Here is a 20,190-nt window from a genome sequence, read left to right as displayed (position 1 = left end):
TTTAAAAAAAGAAAAACTAATTTGCACTGTAAGAGAATGAAGAAAATTTATACAGTAGACATTTTGCTGATTTTTTTTGTCACTGACATAATGGATGTTTTCTGTTTTCTAGATTAGTACTCTTAAAATGTGAAAGGTATTGCTACCTATGAAATACAGTCTTTAGCCTGTTTCCATGAAGCATGAAAACTTAAAAATTTTGTTTTTTTTTAGTGGGAAAAGCTAGTTTCTTATGACAAAAGGCTGCAAAATAGAGACTAGTAATTTAAAGTTACATTTTGGTCATTTAATATTCTTATTTTAAGTTTTTGAAGGGTAACATTCTTCAGTAGTTCTCCTGTCCATGTAGATCGACAGGTATTTTTATCTCCAAGTTTGTTACTGAGTCTAAAGATGTTATTTAGGGAAAATTAAGGCTGAAGTTCTAAGCCAACTCTGTTGAGTCTGGAATGAAAATTTTCTATCATAGTCAGACCTCCACTCAGAACCCCGTGAAGCCTTAGACGCCTGTAGAAGGGTGAGCAGGAGAGCTCTTCTCAGTAAAGGAAATAAGTACGTTCTTGTTCGTTTTCTAAATAGATCAAACAAATCATCATCTTTTTCCACAGCTGGTATAAAACTATCAAAAGTGAAGAAATTAACATTCTCAAGTCCTCCATTGTCCTAAAATAATTACCAGGCGTATATTTACAAGATCATAAATGACATTACTAAAACAGGCTCTAGTTTTGGAAATTAGAAGCTAGTAATGTATTTGAACGTTCCTGGAGCTGTTGTTTGTACTGTCTGTTGTTGGGTGCCTCTGAATTCTGTTTCTAGTTTGATCAGCTGGCTGATGTAATGAATCAAATCAGAGTAGCATTACAAATATTTGTGTCTGTAACTCAAACACCTGTCTTTTGTCCATTCAGTGTGAGATTAAACTTGCGGCCAAGCGATCCCGTCTGGAGCCTCGGGGTGCGGAGGAGGAGGGGGGGGGAGGAGGAGGAGTCCGATTCAGAGCAGGAGGTGTCCGCCAAGGCTCGCTACTTCGGCTACCTTCGGCAGGGCCTGTACCTGGCCACGGAGATGGAGCGCTTCGCGCCCCCGCGCAGGCGTCCGCGCACCATCACCAAGCACTACCGCCTGGTGAGCCTGCGCTCCACCACGCCCGAGGAGCTGTATCAGCGCAAGGTGAGGGTGCGGGCGGCACGGGCAGCTGGACTGGCCGGGCTGCACTGAGAATAAACTGTTTTAACAAAGGAAGACATGTAAAGAGCAATCGGTACATTGTCGACATGCTTGAAATACCATTGTTATATGGCCGTTGTAAGGAATGCTGGTCTTTGTGCCTGAGTGATCCAAGTAAGAGGAGCTGGAAGGTGGTGTCTTTAGGTTGTCCACTTGGTGGCTTGGCCTGGGTCCTGCTGTCCTCGCTGTGGCCTTGTCCGTGTCAGAGCAGCAGTCTTGCCAAGGCCAAGTGGTGGGGAGGCGTGCAGACCCGCTTTCCCCAGGAGTCAGGGCTCTGCTGGGCAGGCAGCCCGGGTCAGTCCTGAGGGCCTGGGCGTCTGTGCCCTTCCCGCAGCGCCTGGATGGAGCCCTGTGCTGGGCATCAGGCTGTAGGCACCGCTCCCCTGGTGCTGCCATCATTTTACTGGTAACCATGGCATCCTGCCCCTGCCTCTCAGCTTTCTCCTAATGTGCTAAAATGACTGCTGGGTTTTTCTGCCCCTGAAAATGTGGGCTCCTGGTGCCACAGTGCCCCTGAGAATAGTTAGGGGCGAGTTCCATGCTGTGTAGGTTAGGGGCCTTTGTCATTCATCACATCGCAGGGACCGCGTGGGCGGTTCGGGAAAGTAACCTTCCTGTTTCCATTGCCTTGTGGAAGATTGAGAGTGAAGAGTATGAGGAAGCCCTGTCCCTGGCTCAGACCTATGGCCTGGACGCCGACCTCGTGTATCAGAGGCAGTGGAGGAAGTCGGCGGTCAACATCGCTTCGATTCAGAATTACCTGGTATGTCTAAGTGTTTTGGAAACATAGTAAAATTAAGACTTATGGAATATTTTTTGGTTATAGAGTTTCATGTTAGAGTGCTTTATATCGCTGACTTTTCTATAACTGATGAAATGGTTTTTATTCAACCTGGGAAATTTCCTTGTTCTACGTTATTGGCCCTGCAGCTGCACTTTGGTGCCAAAGACATGTGAACAGACATTTACTGATAAATCAGCCAACTACCTGGTTTGGGCCTAATCCTTTCTCTTCTACCTCAGTTACCTCTCTTCGCCTATATCAGTCAGAGCCCGATCAGGAACCAGAAACCACACAGTAGTTTGAACAGGGAAAGTTGTAATAGGGAGAATGATTTTCTGTTAACAAGATTAACTATAAAGGGGTAAAGAGAATTCGAAAGGATTCCTTCAACCATAGGGCTGAAGGAGTGTGCGCAGAGGGGAGCAGACGTGGAAGGAGGTCTATTCCGCTGGACTGGGATTCAGACCTCCTTGGACAAGGAGTGGTTGGAGCACATTGGATGAAAGAGAAGTCCTCTGGGACGTTGCCGGCCAGGGCTGATCCTTAGTTGCCAGGGTTGGTCCTTAGTTGCAAACCGGAAGTGCTGTCTATCCCACAGCTGGCTGAAGAGGGATTTCGAAGATGAGAGGCAATAGATAGCTAACTGACATACCAAGCTTGACTAATACTCCCTTTTTGTTTAAATCCTACACTTGAATTCCTCCTGCTATCTTGTCCCACAGTAGTTGAGTTATGTAGCCTGTATATTTGTACCCTTGGCACCTTTCTGAGAAAGTAGTTGGATTTATGGCATGCTTTTGTTTATTTTTATTTATTTTTTAAGTTTTATTTAGAAAATTACATTTAAATGGGTGATACTGATCAATAAGAGTACACAGGTTTCGGGTAAACATTTCTAGCATTGAACTGTTGACTGTGTTGTGTACCCATCACCCAAAGTCAAATCATTTTCCATCACCGTGTATTTGTCCCTTTTGACTCCCCTTCCCTTATCCCCTCCCCCACACCCTCCCCCGCCCTCAGTAACCACTTTACTTTTATCTGTGTCCATGAGTCTCAGTTTTGTACCCCACCTATGTAATGAAATGATATAATTCTAAGCTTTTTCTGATTTACTTATTTCAATCAGCATAATGTTCTCAAGGTCCATCCATGTTATCGTAAGTGGTACTGTTTCACTCATTTACTTATAGGCACTTGGACTGTTTCCAGATCTTGGCTATTGTAAATAATGCTGCAGTGAACAGAGGGGTGTATATATATTTTTGAATTAGTGTTGAATTCTTAAGATATATTCCCAGAAGCAGAGTTGCTGGGTCAGAAGGCAGTTCCATTTTAAATATTTTGAGGTCACTCTGTAGTACTTTCCACAGTGGCTGCAGCAGGCTGAATTCCCACCAGCAGTACATGTGGGTTCCTTTTTCCCACACCCTCACCAGCACCTGTTTGTTGACTTATTGATGGTAGCTATTCTGACAGGTGTGAGGTGATACCTCATTGTGGTTTTAATTTGCATTTCTCTGATGATTAGTGATGTTGAGCATCTCTTCATATGTCTCCTGGCCATCTGTAAGTCTTCTTTGGAAAAGTGTCTGTTTAGGTCCTTTGCCCATTTTTCACTTGGATTTTGTGTTTTTTTGTTGAGTTTTAGAAGTTCTTTATAAATTTTGGATATTAATCTTTTATCAGATGTATCAGTGAGTATGTTCTCCCATTCAGGGAACTGTTTTTATTCCTGCTTTATTTTCTACTGTATTACAGAACCCAAAATGGAAAGTAAAGAGCAACTGCAAACATTTGGAACGATCTTTTCCTGTTTCCAAAAATGAGTACTTAGCTCTGTGTCCCATTGTGTGGTGCATTAGAAGAAAGACAGCAGTTGAAACCACACTCCCTGCATCCAGTTCTAATGGCCACAAGGGAACGGGAATTTGCTTTTTCCTGTTGACCATCTCTAATACTCCCTGGGGTAGAGCGTTATGATTCTAGAAAGTTGTTGTCAGGTGCTAACGGATGATAGGAGTTGTTTGACGCCTCTGTGTTTTACTGTCTTTGTATCCAGAGTAAAATAAAGAAACGATCCTGGGTTCTTCATGAGTGTCTAGAAAGAGTCCCTGAAAATGTGGATGCTGCCAAGGAGCTGCTTCAGTATGGACTGAAAGGCACCGACCTGGAGGCTCTCTCAGCCATCGGGGAGGGAGTGGACCAGGGCAGGTTGGTCACAGAGATTTGGGTTCCGAAGTGTAGGTGACTTTGTCAGAGCTATGAAGCTGAGACATTGGAAAGGGTAAACGTTTCTCTATTTAGATGATTCTAGAATGAGCCACTGCCTTTGGTCGATGCTTTCCTGTATGAGCTCACAGCTTTCTGTCCTTTCAGCTAGAATGTGTTTCCGTAGGATAGCACGATGCTAAGGAAAGAGCAGATTCTATAAACATTTACAGAGTGCCGGCCATTTCTAAGCTGTGGGCTTAGCAGGTACCTGGGTGTGCCTGCCAGGCAGATGAGCCCCGTCGGCAGGTCTGAGCCCCATTCACTTTCCTCATTCACCCAGAGTGGTTATTTATATATCTGGTGGAAGCACCTAATAAACTTTTAAGCTCCATACAAATGTCTGTTAATAATTAAGTTATCTGTGCCGAGAGCCATTGCTCCCCAGACGTTTGGAACCTTTTGTGAGACATAAATGTGATAGCATACATAGATAATGTAAAATGAGAGTGACATTCATTACTATTTTGAGACCTCAAATGGATGTTACTCAGTTGTAAACTCTGGACATTTTGTTCATAGGCTGTTTCACACTGGGGCCATGTTTTTCTAATAGCCTTCATTTTCTTGAACTTTAAAATTTCTAAATGTAGTGAATACTGCTGACCTGCTGACTTTCTGTCCACCATATGAAGATGAGTGAATCACTTTGCTTATAACAGCAATAGCTTTCTTCCAAATAATGGGTTGTTTCTGTGGAAGTCAAATTAATAATAAAATTGGCCCTGGCCGGTTGGCTCTACAGCATTGGCCCAGTGTGTGGAAGTCCCGGGTTTGATTCCCATTTAGGGCACATAGGAGAAGTGACCATCTGCTTCCTTCCCCTCCCCCTTCTCTCTCTCTCTCCCCCTACTCTTTTTCTCTCTCTTTCTCTTTCTCTCTCCCCCTCCCACAGCCATGGCTTGAATGGTTTGAGGGAGTTGGCCTTGGGCGCTGATGATGGCTCCATGGCCTTGCCTCAGGTGCTAAAATAGCTCAGTTTTCGAGCAGTGGAGCAGCCCCAGACAGGTAGAGCATTGCCTGGTGGGTGGCTTACCTGGTGGATCCTGGTCACTGCCTCCCCACCTCTTGCTGAATTAGAAAAAAAAATTAATAAAATTAGAAAAAGTAGGGGCTAGTGGTTTTTTACTACATCTAATTAAACAAAATTAATCAAAATAGATTTGGGCTTTCTGCTTTCCTGCAGATTTACGCTACCGGGTGAGGTGGACATTGACAACCTTTCCTACGAGGAGCTCTCCCCTGACGGTGGTCCGGCCCAGGACACAGAGGAGGAGCAGCTCAGGCGGAGGCAAGAACTCCTGAAATCAGTGAACTTCTCAAAGTAATTGACTTATTACCGTTCATTTGGTCATTTCTTTAAAATAATTTGTCATCTGAGGGTGTTCTTTACTAGAGATAATTGCTCTAAATTATTTGAGCAACTTAAATCAAGTGCATTTAATGTCTTTTTTTAGCCTTATGTTTTTGTGTGCTATTTCACGATTTTTGGGTTCAATAGAATATTTTGAACCCAAATATTTTTATTTCATTTTAACTCTTAGAGAAATGTGCTTTTATGTAAATATAAGTGGCCTAATTTATTCATTCGGAACAGGCTGACGCTGGAACAGAAGGAGCTCTGCCGTTGTAGACTGAAGTTATTAACCTACTTAGATCGGCTTGTGACATATGAGGTAAGGGCTAGTATAATCAAACCAGTTATGTGTATTTGATCACCATTATATGATACATGCTATGGCTGCCATCATGTCTGGTACTGTTGGTCTTTAGAACTATTTAGGAGGGAAAAAAATTCCTTATGTACAGAAATAGGTTATCTTATACATCAATTTTGTTAAAAATTCGAGATTGTGGAAGTCAGAGTTTTTTTGTTAGTCTAGGGCAATGGTTGACAAACTCATAACAGAGCCAAATATCAACAGTACAACGATTGAAATTTCTTTTGAGAGCCAATTTTTTAAACTTAAACTATATAGGTAGGTACATTCCTTATCGAGGTAGTGCCTGCACGTGGTATTTTGTGGAAGAGCCACACTCAAGGGGCCAGAGAGCCGCGTGTGGCTCGCGAGCCACAGTTTGCCGACCACTAGTCTAGGGACTAGAAATGCTTTAGCCACTTCATTGCCTTTCCGGTTCTTACGTTTACAATCCTTTTTCTTTACTGGTTTTACATTTTGATTTTAAGGTTATGGAATATATCTGTCTCCAGTACCAAATTTTGGTATGTTGTGTTTTAGTAATCCTACTGTGAATATTTCTGATTCATTTTAATGATTTGTTAGTGGGTTGAACTTAGTTGATTGAACTTTGTTCTAATTATGGCCAAAATTAGTGTCTAACTGGAACTTGAAAAAGTGTACTTCATATTTGTTTCTTCAGGAACGCAGACACAGATGTGTTCATGTGGGGCCTTTCACTAGCCCTCTGTGCTACAGGATCAGTGTAGATATTGTTGGAGGTGTGAGAAACATTTCAATAATCTACACAGTTTAGGGTGCTTTCCCACATGACCCACACAACTGAAGTTACCAGGATTTAATACCATTTCTACCCTTTGAAGTTGGACTTTACTCATAGCTCACGTCCTCAGTCTATGGTATGCCTCCTTGCTGTGTGTGCTTCTATTGGCTCTTGGTACTGGCATAGACTGGGTACTCAATCATTGTCACATCTAGGGATATGATACCCAGAATAATGAGGTACTTAGTACTTCTGATGCTTGCAGGCAAATCCCAAAGTGTTTGATTCCTCACCTGCTAAAATAATAGAAATATTTTCAGACAAAATACTAGTGACAAAAGAGGCCTCTTTCTGTGGTTATTAAGAAGTACAGCAGTAAGTATATCATTTCATGCAACAGGTGACAAAAGCTTCCTAATGGTTTTATCAGTAGTACAACTAGTTTTTTTTTTAATTTATTTTATTTTTAATTTTTTTTTTTTTGCATTTTTCTGAAGCTGGAAACAGGGAGAGACAGTCAGACAGACTCCCGCATGCGCCCGACCGGGATCCACCCGGCACGCCCACCATGGGGCGACGCTCTGCCCACCAGGGGACGATGCTCTGCCCATCCTGGGCGTGGCCATGTTGCGACCAGAGCCACTCTAGCGCCTGGGGCAGAGGCCAAGGAGCCATCCCCAGCGCCCGGGCCATCTTTGCTCCAATGGAGCCTTGGCTGCGGGAGGGGAAGAGAAAGACAGAGAGGAAAGCGCGGTGGAGGGTTGGAGAAGCAAATGGGCGCTTCTCCTGTGTGCCCTGGCCGAGAATCGAACCCGGGTCCTCCGCACGCTAGGCCAACGCTCTACCGCTGAGCCAACCGGCCAGGGCTATTTTATTTTTTTAAAATTTAATTAATTGTGTTTACATAGATTCTAGGGTTACCCTGAATGCATCCCCCCTCCTCCCTATTCCCTTCAACATCTCCCTTGCCCCCCTCTCTACAGCACCCTCCCCCCTTCCCTTCAGGTTTATAAAAAATGGAATGCTTCACGAATTTGCGTGTCATCCTTGCGCAGAGGCCATGCTAATCTTCTCTGTATTGTTCCAATTTTAGTATATGTGCTGCCGAAGCAAGCACAGTAGTACAACTAGGTTGAATGTGGGATGGTCATATTTTAAAAAGCATATCATTTTAATGATGTCTGAGTTCTGTGATATTTTAATATATAAAAGCACGTTGTGAATGGGCTGCAGAAGTCCATACAGGACTAGTTTATGATTTTTTATTGTTAGCCTTAATTTTACTGATGGTGAAATCTTACAAAGAAAAGTTTCATGAAATGTTTGGCATCAACTATATTATTCTTTAGTTATTGAATTGCTATTTTCTATTTAATGGTAGTAAGGACATTTATTATACAGTACATGGTAGTAGTGATATTTGAAGTATTTGTTGAGCCCACTGCTTAAGGGAATTAAGCTAAGCTTTTGAAAAGTAAATGAAGTTGATGAATTTGGAAATGAAGACACAGAGACATAATGGCTAACCAGTAGATAGTGGTAGAGATGGCCACTGCATTTTAATCATAGGGCATGGCTTATTTTATTAGTTCTGTGATAAATGAGATAAAAATGGATGCATTTAAATTTTATTCAAGTACCTGCTCTATATGCCAGATATTAAGTCGGTGCTGGATGTCAAGAGATGGCAAAGGAGCCGTTTTTTATGATACAGGTGATACTCAATGGTGATGAAGATAGCTAGGAAACGCTGAGGAAGGAGCCCAGAGAAAAACATTACACTTCCCCGGGCGTGTCCGGGACTCTCTGCACAGGAAGACATGGGGATCCCGTTTCAGCTGCTCCTTAAAGAGAGGGAGGCGGTTCAGGGGCTCCAGGGACACGAGAATGGAAGCCCCAGACCCAGGGCTCTGATTGATAGCTGGCCCGCTGAGGAGCTAGGTGGATATCCATTGAGGGGACCCGGAGGTGTTAGGAAGTGCAGCGCATTTGTGAGGACGTACTCTGTGCTAGCCAGCGTCTCGTGCACTTGATCCAGGTTTCCCCACAGTCCCCACAGTCAGGTAGTATTATCCTCTTAGTTTTATGGACAGGAAAGCTGAGGCTTAGGGAAGGTAGGTGATTTGTCTAAATACAAAGGGAGCAGGTGTGCACAGTGGGGCCTCTCTGTCTAGTAGCCTGTGCTGACCGTCAGCACGTGGTGGGAACAGAGGCTAGTGAGTGAGAATAGACAGTATGCTCCAGACAAAGGGAGCTAGCGTGAAGGGGAGAGGTGCTCAGAATGGGCTGTGGCCGTATTTTGAGAGCTCTTTGATGCTGTGTAAGGAGTTGAATTAAATGGCGAGTTTGGCAGAGGCCAGGGAAGCTTAGGGAGGGAGGGGACATGGGGGCATGCGGCCAGTGGGTGTGGTCAGCTCTCCCAGGAAGTTTCACTGTGATGTGGAGCAGAGCAGATGGCGGTGGCTAGTGAAGTAGGAAAGGTGGAGGGTTGTGATTTTATTAGAAGAAGGAAGAGGTACAGTTTGGATGCTGATGGGAATGGGCCAGGAGAGGATGAACAGAGGAAAGCGAGGAGTCTGCATTACATTTCTCCCCCGCACGTCTCTCTGCTCCTCCTGCCTCTCAGATCCAGATTCCACTTTTCTTGGTAATCCCTTAAATGGCATTGTTCCTCTGTCCGCTTTCATGTCATTCTGCTCACTTTCCCTCGGAATCGTATTCGCTTCTTTGTTGACAACTCAGTATTACACGTCTGACTCAGGTCGGGCTCCAGAGCTCCTCACCTGTGCACCCACCCACCTGCTGGGGAGCTCCAGTGAGGTCCGAACTCAGCCCATTCACACGTGCCCTTCTTTCTCTCAACCTCCATCTCTCACCTCCTCCGAACAGCCCCGTGCCTCCTTGCTTCTGAGCTCAGTGCGTTAACCTGGAGCTCACACTCTTCGCTGGTTGTGTATTCTGTGCGCGTGGTGTCTGGGGTTCAGCACTGAACAGGACAGACACGAGCCCTAAGCCAGACCTCGTGGTGGGCGGTCTGCACTTGCCGTCACCTTGGCTACTCTTGTTAGTCCTTTCTGTTGCTGCCTTGATGCTGTTTCTGGGAAATCTTCCCTGCCCTCCCAGAATTGGAGTTGCCCTTTGCCTGGTCCTGTTTGCTTTTCCTTCCTACTAGATGGAAAGCTACTTGGAGGTCAGGTTTGGCGCACTGTTCCTGTGTCACCGCTGCCTATGACGGGGTGCCTAGCACATAGGCGACACTCAAGGAGTATCTGTTGAGTGAATGCATAGTTTGGTCTGCTTTTTACAAAGATCACTCCACGGCGGTCCAGTGGAGGTTCTCGTGCAGGCGCGGCAGGTGCGCATACGCTCAGCCATGCATAATTGTTGCTTGTTTGTTTTTAACAGGTGGCGGCTTTTGGTTGACCTACTGTAGTTAACTAAATTTTTACTGCCTATCATTTACATTTAGATTTTAAAAAATTAACAGCATCTGTAAACATAGTCATTTTTAAAATAAAGGCAAGACTGCAGATGTGGTACTTAAGCCCACACTCGTTAGTTTTATTAATTCTGACCTTATTTATTTAGGTAGGCAGGATGGTAAAGGTTTTTAATATTTTCTTGTCATTGATATTTAAAAGGCTTTTCATTAAATTTCTCTTTCCCTTCAGGAAATCCTAGGAGTATCTCATGCATCTGAACAGAGATATGATGCTGAATTCTTTAAGAAGTTCAGAAATCAGAATATTGTTCTGTCAGCAAGAACTTACGCTCGGGTAATTCCTTTTCTGTAAATAAAACAATTAGAGTCATTAACAATATGTAACTCAGGGGTTGGGAACCTATGGCTCGCGAGCCAGATGTGGCTCTTTTGATGGCTGCATCTGGCTCACAGACAAATCTTCAATAAAGAAATAATAACGTTAAAAATATAAAACATTCTCATGTATTACAGTCTATTCATTTCCTACCGCTCATGTTCATGGTTGCAGATAGCTGGAGCCAATCACAGCTGTCCTCCGGGACAACACCAAATTTTTATTGGATAATGCATAACGTACACGGGTCTTTGTATGGCTCTCATGGAATTACATTTTAAAATATGTGGTGTTCATGGCTCTCAGCCAAAAAGGTTCCTGACCCCTGATCAAACTCTTTGAGCCGTGCGGTTAATGTTACCACATACAGACAGCAGTACATTTTCTTTTTGTTGTCATATTCATAATTATGCACAAAATAGAATCATATTTTTAAAAAATATTTATTCTTTATTCTGACTTTTAAAAATAAAAAGCTTTTTGATAGCTTTAGATTGAGAACATGATACAGAGTAGGAGGAATCAGGAGTATTTTTAAATGCTTCACATCAGAGCAGCATATAAGATAAATGAAAGATGTCTGAATGCTGTCATGCAGAATCAGCCCTTTATTTCTGCCATTCACGCCGGACACTTGCCCCGCTTTCGTGCAGGACAGCAGCGTGCAAGCGCTGGCGATTCTGTTCACCTACCATGGGCCGGCCCTGCTTCCACACCGCCTCGCACTTCTCTCCAGCTTCCCCGAGACCACCTCTCCCCATGAGTACTCCGTGCTGCTGCCCGAGGCCTGGTACGTGGCACTGCCTGCGGGGTTTATGTGCTTTCTAAGTTATAGCCGTTTTATGTTTCGTGGTGAACACCTTACATTGAAAAGTAATTTTAATGTAATCTATATAAACTTTTTTTTTTCTGGTTATAAAGTTACTTCTAACTTATTTTCTTTCTTTCTTTTTTTTTTTACAGAGACAGAGAATCAGAGAGAGGGATAGGGACAGACAGGCAGACAGGAATAGAGAGAGATGAGAAACATCAGTCATCAGTTTTTCCTTGCGACACCTTAGTTGTTCATTGATTTCTTTCTCATATGTGCCTTGACTGTGGGGCTACAGCAGACCAAGTAACCCCTTGCTCAAACCAGTGACCTTGGATCCAAGCTGGTGAGTTTTGCTCAAACCAAATGAGCCCTCGCTCAAGCTGGCGACCTTGGGGTCTCGAACCTGGGTCCTCCGCATTCCAGTCCGATGCTCTATCCACTGCACCACTGCCTGGTCAGGTGTCTAACTTATTTTCAAATGATCCTGAAACCAAAGTGTGTCTAGCACAGATTTGGAGCATCTTAACTTAGTGAATATGAACTTTTCTATTTTTTTGAAAGCCTCCTGAGTTGACTGTTAGATGCTTAATATGTACTGTGTTCTGGTTAAGAGCAAGTTTTTAAGATAACAATACCTGTTTGAATTAGTTACATCTTCTAAAAATTGAGGTGTAGTTCTGAAAACATTAGGAAGTAGACCCAGGGGACCCAGGAATGTCTGAATCCTGCTTCTCTCAACAACCCTTTCTTCCTATGAAATTCCAGCAGCACAGAGACCAATGGGAAATCATAGTCGCACCTTACTATTGGTTACTGATTGATGTTTCTTATCTCAAGTTGGGGTTCTGATTGTGTTGTAACATGTGACATAGACTTTAGTCCCAGTTGTATCACACAGGGGAGTTTAGAGGCCAGAATGTGTCTTTTTTTTTTTTTTTTTTTTCCCCCCCTGAAGCTGGAAACGGGGAGAGACAGTCAGACAGACTCCCGCATGCTCCCGACCGGGATCCACCCGGCACGCCCACCAGGGGCGATGCTCTGCCCACCAGGGGGCGATGCTCTGCCCCTCCGGGGCGTTGCTCTGCCGTGACCAGAGCCACTCTAGCGCCTGGGGCAGAGGCCAAGGAGCCATCCCCAGTGCCCGGGCCATCTTTGCTCCAATGGAGCCTTGGCTGCGGGGGGAAGAGAGAGACAGAGAGGAAGGAGGGGGGTGGAGAAGCAAATGGGCGCTTCTATGTGCCCTGGCCGGGAATCGAACCCAGGTCCCCCGCACGCCAGGCCGACGCTCTACCGCTGAGCCAACCGGCCAGGGCCAAGAACGTGTCTTCTTGAGAATGAAGAATGGGGTGTTGGGCCATCATCCCCCTCCTATATACGGTGCCTGGGAGGAGAGGGGAGGGCGGAGCACACCATGCCTGTCAGTGATCACACAGAGGTGGAAGGCTGGAATATAGGATCCCCTTGTGAGACCTCTTCCCTGCGGCAAACCAGCCCGCTAGGAATGTGGCTCAGTCATCCATTGCAGGATGTATCCGTTCTGAATTCGAGTTTACACATCTTTAAAATGAATCAATAATCCCTGTCTTGCTTATTTATATCGGATATTTTTAGTATCAAGTGAATTGACATATACAAAATCTGTCCATAAGCTGTAGAACTCTGTAAGAGATTACAACAGATCTGATTGAAATCATTGTTACAGCCTTTAGCTGTTGGCAGCTTACACTTTTTTTTTTTTTTTTGCATTTTTCTGAAGCTGGAAACAGGGAGAGACAGTCAGACAGACTCCCGCATGCGCCCGACCGGGATCCACCCGGCACGCCCACCAGGGGCGATGCTCTGCCCACCAGGGGGCGATGCTCTGCCCATCCTGGGCGTGGCCATGTTGCGACCAGAGCCACTCTAGCGCCTGAGGCAGAGGCCACAGAGCCATCCCCAGCGCCCGGGCCATCTTTGCTCCAATGGAGCCTTGGCTGCGGGAGGGGAAGAGAGAGACAGAGAGGAAAGCGCGGCGGAGGGGTGGAGAAGAAAATGGGCGCTTCTCCTGTGTGCCCTGGCCGGGAATCGAACCCGGGTCTTCCGCACGCTAGGCCGACGCTCTACCGCTGAGCCAACCGGCCAGGGCCGGCAGCTTACACTTTTAAGGGACGTTATGAGAATTGGGGATCACTTGGTTTCCTAGTTCCTTCGCCGCCACCTCAACTCAGTATCACAGTTCTGGGCTTAGGTGTTGATGATGATGGCCAACATCTCTAGAGTAATTGTTATGTATTTGGCACATACTTAATCTGGTCTCCAAACACTGTTGGTAATATTCTGCTATTACAGAAAGCTAAAATTTACAGAGGTTTATTAATAGGTTGAACTCCACGTAAGTGCAGCCAGGATTTGAACCTATATTTATTTAGAGTCAGTAGGCTCCTATAATGTAAGTTATAAGCTCCTTATTTTCCACTATTCTTAGTACTAAAAATGTAAGTTTTTGTTATGGAAAAAGTGAACCAAAAGGAAAAGCCCTTTTCATTTAAAAAATATTTGTTCTAGATCTGAATAGTGACATGTAAGTGCCTTTTACAAATAGGTACTTATAAATACTTTCTAATATCATTAATTATTTTCTGCCTCTCTGCAAAACAGATCTAATACAAATGGGAGTGACTTTTTCTACTGTAAATTGTTAATATAAAGTAAAGAGCTATTGTTTCTTAAAATGTTTTTATAGGTAATTTCTTCTTAGATTTGAATGCATTTATTTTTATTGTCTTCTGATGATTGCTTGGGCAATAATTTGATTTTCACCTGAAATTTCATAATAGGTTTGCAAAATAGTTTTATACTGCCCAGTGCTGCATTATCTTTGAATGCCCTATGGTTTTTTTATGGGACCCTCTATAAGCTGATTTAAATTGTGATAAATAGTTTAGGTATATCATAAAGCAGCAGAAGGTAATCAGAAGATAAAGTTGTTTTGAATCTTTTTCTGGGATATGTTGCTTAGACAAACTTTGAAAAGACTGATTTTCTAGGGTCCTTAAGTTATATTCATTTTAAACACATTGATAAAACATAGAGTGCTTTTTGTTAGTCTTTGTTTCTCAAGAAAATCTTTCGCATTGAGTATACTTTTGGTCTTTCTCCTTATAATTTTATGTGACTGCAAAGCCAAACCACAATTATGTTTCAGGCCTGGTCTTTTCTATGAGATCTTCCGTAAGCTGCTACTTTCCCTGTATTCTCATAATTCATGCCCCTTTTTACATTGTGTTATAGTCAGTCCTTTCTATATGTGCCTTTCTCCCTCTCGCCCCCTTCTTTAACAAGCCCCAGCTTCAGGGTACACCCTGAATGAACTCTGACAGGCAGAGTGCATCTCTCCCTTACTTCTGGACCCCGGGGCCTCGGGCGGTGCTTGGGTAGCGGGATCTCTGAGAATGTTTGCTAACTGGGTAAGTTAGGTCCATCTTGTGCCCATTTCAACAAGAGATTGTAGGATGTCCCAGGGAGTGCACTTTTTGTTGCAGCGCTGAGCCTGACATGTGATGTGGTTTGTCTTCTTGACTTCATCAGATCACCCTTGGGCATCCTCTTTACAAGTCAGCATTCTTTAAATCCTCCTTTCCTGCTTTATGTTTCCCCCTAGCATTTATCACTATCCGTGTTAGTTTGAGTTGTAGCTTATTTGTCTTATTTATTGTCTGTTAGCCCTTCTAAACTGTCAGCTCCAACAGGACAGGGATTTTTGAGCGTTTTGTTTCCTTCCCCACCCTTTGCACATCGTCGGCCCTCAGTAAGTGCTGGTGGGAGGAATGAAGACATGAATGACTGAGGATACATTCTGTAAGCGTCAGACTTCATAGCTTGTATTATACATTAATGCTTAGAAGAGTACTTGGTACAAAGCAGTAACTCAGGGAGTTGGTTTGAATGAATGCAGGTACCATTGGGGGTAGGTGGAGTTTTACATTTTAGAGTTCAAACTGGATAATATTTTGCAAAGCAATAGTAAGTTGGACCAACATGCTGACCTTTTAACTATTTCAGTCTGAGATCCCATTGGCAGAAATTTTGCCATGGCGTTTAAACAAAATTTGATTTACCAGTTTTCATTAAACAAAGTTTTATGGTTGTGATTGCTGGGAAACTTCTGTGGTGTTATTTTGTGTTTATATTGTTGCTCTTAAGTCATCTGTGTATTTGATATTGATGAGATGTGACCGGATTTTGTAAAACTTTGAAATGACATTTTCTGTCAGAGATAATGCATCTTTTTATTAGCTATCATCCTTAGTTTGTCATTGCTATAAAACATTTATACTTTATGTGCTAGGTGACTGTTTTCGTTTTTAAGTAGAAAGGTTACATCTTCACAATTTGTGGTAAAAGAATATTTTTGGAAAAAAAGAAATAAATATTTATTTTTGACTTTTGGTATTTTTGATGTTTATAGCACATTTTATTTACTTATCTATAGCCTTCTTAGTTGACGTTCAATATAATATTAATTTCAGGGGTTACTGCACATTTTAGGAGGATTATTTAGATTTTTCATTTATGCCTTTTTTCCTGTTGTAAAACCTTTCATAGTGATGAAGCATCTACTTGAAAAGGTTGTCTTTTAAACTGCTGCCTATTGGAAGAGTATAGCCTAGGGTGAGAGCACAGACACGAGAGCCAGGCTGCCCCGATTCATGATCGAGGATGAGTCTCTAACTGTGCCTCAGTCTCCTCGCCTGTAAAATGGTGCTGACTAAAGCACTTATTTCATAGTGTTGTGAGAATGATTAGTGAGTTCATGTACGCAGCATACCGAGAATAGTGCTTGGCACCAAGTAACTGCTACTTAAGTGTTAGCACTTGTTATTAGTGCGGAATTTCATGCTAAGAGCTTGGCATCATCTACTTATTATTTTAAATTTTTATTGGAATAGTTCTATAGTTACAGAGAAGTTGCAAAGGCAGTACAAAGACTTCATGTTACACCCTGATCTAGTCTACCCTTACAGAATCATAGCACATTTGTCAGAACTAAGACATTACTGCTGGGTTAGTCAGTTCTGCATGTAATGTGACATAGGCATTCCTAAAAATCGCCGCACTGTGCAAAGTCGTGCAGTGGAAGCCACAGGGTTTATGAGGAAAATGGGGTTAGGGCCCAGCATCCAAAACCTTTGTGCAGTGGAACGAAGTTGGCAACGTAATAAAAATCCTTCCCTAGTTAAACACGTGTTAAATACTAAAGTATGGTACTTTTCCTAGATAAAGGCCCGAAAAAGACTTTGCTTGCAGGCGTAGGTGTCGGAAGACTTGCAGCTCATGTGTTGGTGGGAAGAGGGGAGAGGAAGATGAGAAGTCTGATGATGAGCTCTGACACCAGACGTGGATGGGAGTGGTTGCTGACTCACGCCAGGGACTGGAGTTGCTGGTAGATACTTGGGAAGTATGTGCCTGCACACGTAATTGACATGGCACTAGGTGAGTGTAGCTTTCTCTGTTCACCTGGTGTTTCTTAGGAATAAAACGGCACTAGCAAACACAGTATTTGTGTCGTGCTCAAGTTGCTCCCTGACGTATCAACTTGTTGGAAAAAATTTGCACTTTCAAAACATTATAGCAGAACCAACTATGTAATACTGTGAGCTAAACTAAATACTTTTGGGGGTGTAACCAGTTTTTCTAGTGATACCCTTTTTCTGTCTCAGTATCCGATCAAGGATGGAACATTGTATTTAGACTTCACTTACTCTTAATATATGGAAATAAACTTGTTTAATATTTATCAGTCAGGAAATTCTTTGACACATATATTTACTAGACAGTGAAAATTGATATCATATTTATATTTCTGGATTATCTCCGGAATCAACAAGGAAAGGTTGAGTTATACATAGTGTATTTTGAGATCTTGCAATATTTAAATATTTTATAGTATAGGTGGCAACAGTGTTGATGGAAATAGAATATCCAGAGCACCTTATTTTTTTCATCATCCTAGAAAAGCTGTTACTATAGTAACTTGACAGTTTGTTTGCCTGTGAACATCTAAGCTGAGATTATTTGGTGATTGAAAGTTTGATCATGAAAAGCGTATTGTAACATGCCGACGGACTGGATTAGTGTGAGCCATGAAAATGTGTTAGGTGTTTCCATTTTCCTGTCTGAATTCGTTATATGAATTATTTGTTGATTTCTAATTGTTCTGTACCTTTAGTTCTACTGTAATTTATGTGACACATCATTAAGGATAAAAATGAAAAGTGGCTGAGTGAAAAATTTTCTTTTTTCTTAAATGAGGAGAGAGGCAGAGAGACCGACTCCCACATGTGCCCAACTGGGATCCACCCAGCAAGCCCACTAGGGGGTGATGCTCTGCCCATCTGGGGCCTTTGCTCCATTGCTTGGCAACTGAGCTATTTTATATTTTAGCACCTGAGGCAGAAGCCATGGAACCATCCTCAGCGCCTGGAGCCAACTTGCTCTAATTGAGCCTTGGCTGCAGGAAGAGAAGAGAAAGATAGAGAGAAAGGAGAGGGGGAAAGGTGGAGAAGCAGATGGGCACTTCTGTGTGCCCTGACTGGGAATCGAACCCAGGACTCCTGCACACCAGGCCAGTGCTCTACCACTGAGCCAACTGGCCAGGGCCACTGAGTGAAAATTTTAAGTCACCAATTATTTGGATCACATAGGATGTCATTCTGACCTCATGACAGTATACACCTAGTCTTGCATTCAGAAATCACTGCTGCCTTGGTGGTGCACGTGCACTTCCCCTGCCTTACTTTAGAACGACTGTGAAAACAGGATGATCAGTTGAGTGACTGACCTCTGACCTGCAGACCCAGGCCTCTCTGTGCTGTGCGTGCTGTAACCCCTGTGTTTGTTCCTGGTGCTGTATTCCCTCACTAGCCCTGAATCGCCCCTGCTTTTCTTAGGCCTTTGTCCCTTCTGTGTGCCCTGCCACACTTGGTGATGCAGGAGATAATCCAGGGTCTCCAGGGCTTGTCACATCACCAGTTTTCATTGGGAAGTGCCACCAGGAAATAAGGTCCCCCCCCCCCCCCCCCCGAGTGAGAAGTAGAGAGGTAGTCAGATAGAACCCCATGTGCGCCCAACTGGGATCCACCCAGCATGCCCTCCAGGGGGCAATGCTCTGCCCCTCTGGAGCGTTGCTCCATTTCAGCCAGAGTCATTCTAGCACCGGAGGCAGAGGCCATGGAGCCGTTCCTCAGCGCCTGGGGCCAACTTTGTTCCAGTGGAGCCTTGGCTGCAGAGGGGAAGAGAGAGACAGAGAGAATGGAGAGGGGGAAGGGTAGAAAAGCAGATGGGTGCTCCTGTGTGCCCTGGCCAGGAATTGAACCTGGGACTTCCACACATGGGGCTGATGCTCTACCACTGAGCCAACTGGCCAGGGCTGGGAAGTAAGTTTTACATGCTTTTTTTCTCACTGATAAGTCTATGGTACACACCCAAGCTTAGCAGGCTGTTGGGTGACTGATTTGGAGGATGTTTTTTGTTTTCAGCTTGCTAGTATGCTGTGCTTTTTAAAATAACCCGATGACATATATCCCATATTAAAGTGCTATGATATTGACACATGCAATGATAATTAATAACTGTTGAATAAATAAATGATAATTTCGTGAAGAGATCTGGAAAGCTCATGGTATTGGTGTGGAAAAGTAAGATGCAGTTAAAGCAAACTCACACCATCTGGGACGGATCGTTTCAGACTACAAGCAAGGTGACAGGCTAACTCTCTCCCCTACCCTCCTCAGTGAGTACGCATATGTTTTGTGCATTAGTAAATCATAGTTTTGTCTCTATGTATTTTTTTTTTTTTTTTAATTTTTTTTTTTTCATTTTTCTGAAGCTGGAAACAGGGAGAGACAGTCAGATAGACTCCCGCATGCGCCCGACCGGGATCCACCCGGCACGCCCACCATGGGGCGACACTCTGCCCACCAGGGGGCGATGCTCTGCCCATCCTGGGCGTCGCCATGTTCCGACCAGAGCCACTCTAGCGCCTGAGGCAGAGGCCACAGAGCCATCCCCAGCGCCCGGGCCATCTTTGCTCCAGTGGAGCCTTGGCTGCGGGAGGGGAAGAGAGAGACAGAGAGGAAAGCACGGCGGAGGGATGGAGAAGCAAATGGGCGCTTCTCCTGTGTGCCCTGGCCGGGAATCGAACCCGGGTCCTCCGCACGCTAGGCCGACGCTCTACCGCTGAGCCAACCGGCCAGGGCCCTATGTATTTTTGACTCTGTATTAAGGACCATTTGGTCATGATACACTTCTAATTTTATTTAAAATTTTTTAAAATTGTAAAATGCACATATCATAAAATGTCCCCGTATTAACTCTTGTCATTGTATAAGTACATTCACATTGTTGGGCAATGAATTTTCCGGCTCTTTTTATCTTGTGAAACAAACTCTCTCCCCATTAAACAATAAGCCCCCTTTCTGCCTTCTCCAGCCCTTGATGACCACCTTTCTACTTTCTGCCTCTATGAATTTGACTAGTATTCTCTTTTTGTGACTAGCTTATTTCATTTAATGTAATGCTCTCAAACAGTTGGATACAAGATGAGTCAGATGTGGTCTCTGTCCACAGATAAATTAGAATCTAGCAGGGAAGATTCGACAGGTTAGGGATAGCTATAACTACCCTAAAATTGAAATATGTGTCACAGGAGGAGTATAGATAGGGTTTGAGATGGGAGAGATTACTTCCTGTTGAAACAAAGGTAAATCAGTAAGAGGTAAGGTTTGATCTGGGTCCTGAAGGTTGAGTGCAGTTCTGATGTTTGGAAGTTC

General features: G+C 43.8%; 1 protein-coding gene and 2 non-coding genes across 3 annotated transcripts in view; 1 reads left to right on the top strand and 2 right to left on the bottom strand.

Annotated features, from left to right (window-relative positions):
- NBAS (NBAS subunit of NRZ tethering complex) overlaps positions 1 to 20,190 on the top strand; it is a 352,849-nt gene that overhangs the window by 95,405 nt on the left and 237,254 nt on the right. Inside the window, 8 exon segments of the mRNA XM_066234551.1 lie at positions 912 to 980; positions 982 to 1,173; positions 1,868 to 1,993; positions 4,077 to 4,228; positions 5,472 to 5,609; positions 5,883 to 5,961; positions 10,420 to 10,524; positions 11,220 to 11,356. Of these exon segments, the coding sequence (XP_066090648.1) occupies positions 912 to 980; positions 982 to 1,173; positions 1,868 to 1,993; positions 4,077 to 4,228; positions 5,472 to 5,609; positions 5,883 to 5,961; positions 10,420 to 10,524; positions 11,220 to 11,356 (998 nt within the window).
- On the bottom strand, positions 7,759 to 7,865 carry LOC136309718 (U6 spliceosomal RNA). The gene has a single exon (XR_010726370.1). It is a non-coding gene; the product is annotated as a U6 spliceosomal RNA (small nuclear RNA).
- On the bottom strand, positions 18,714 to 18,789 carry TRNAM-CAU (transfer RNA methionine (anticodon CAU)). The gene has a single exon. It is a non-coding gene; the product is annotated as a tRNA-Met (tRNA).

This window comes from Saccopteryx bilineata, chromosome 6 (genome assembly GCF_036850765.1).
Source record: "Saccopteryx bilineata isolate mSacBil1 chromosome 6, mSacBil1_pri_phased_curated, whole genome shotgun sequence".
NCBI classification, from domain to species: domain Eukaryota; kingdom Metazoa; phylum Chordata; class Mammalia; order Chiroptera; family Emballonuridae; genus Saccopteryx; species Saccopteryx bilineata.
The sequence above is the reverse complement of the archived record's forward strand: the minus strand, read 5'-3'. Positions and strand labels throughout refer to the sequence as shown.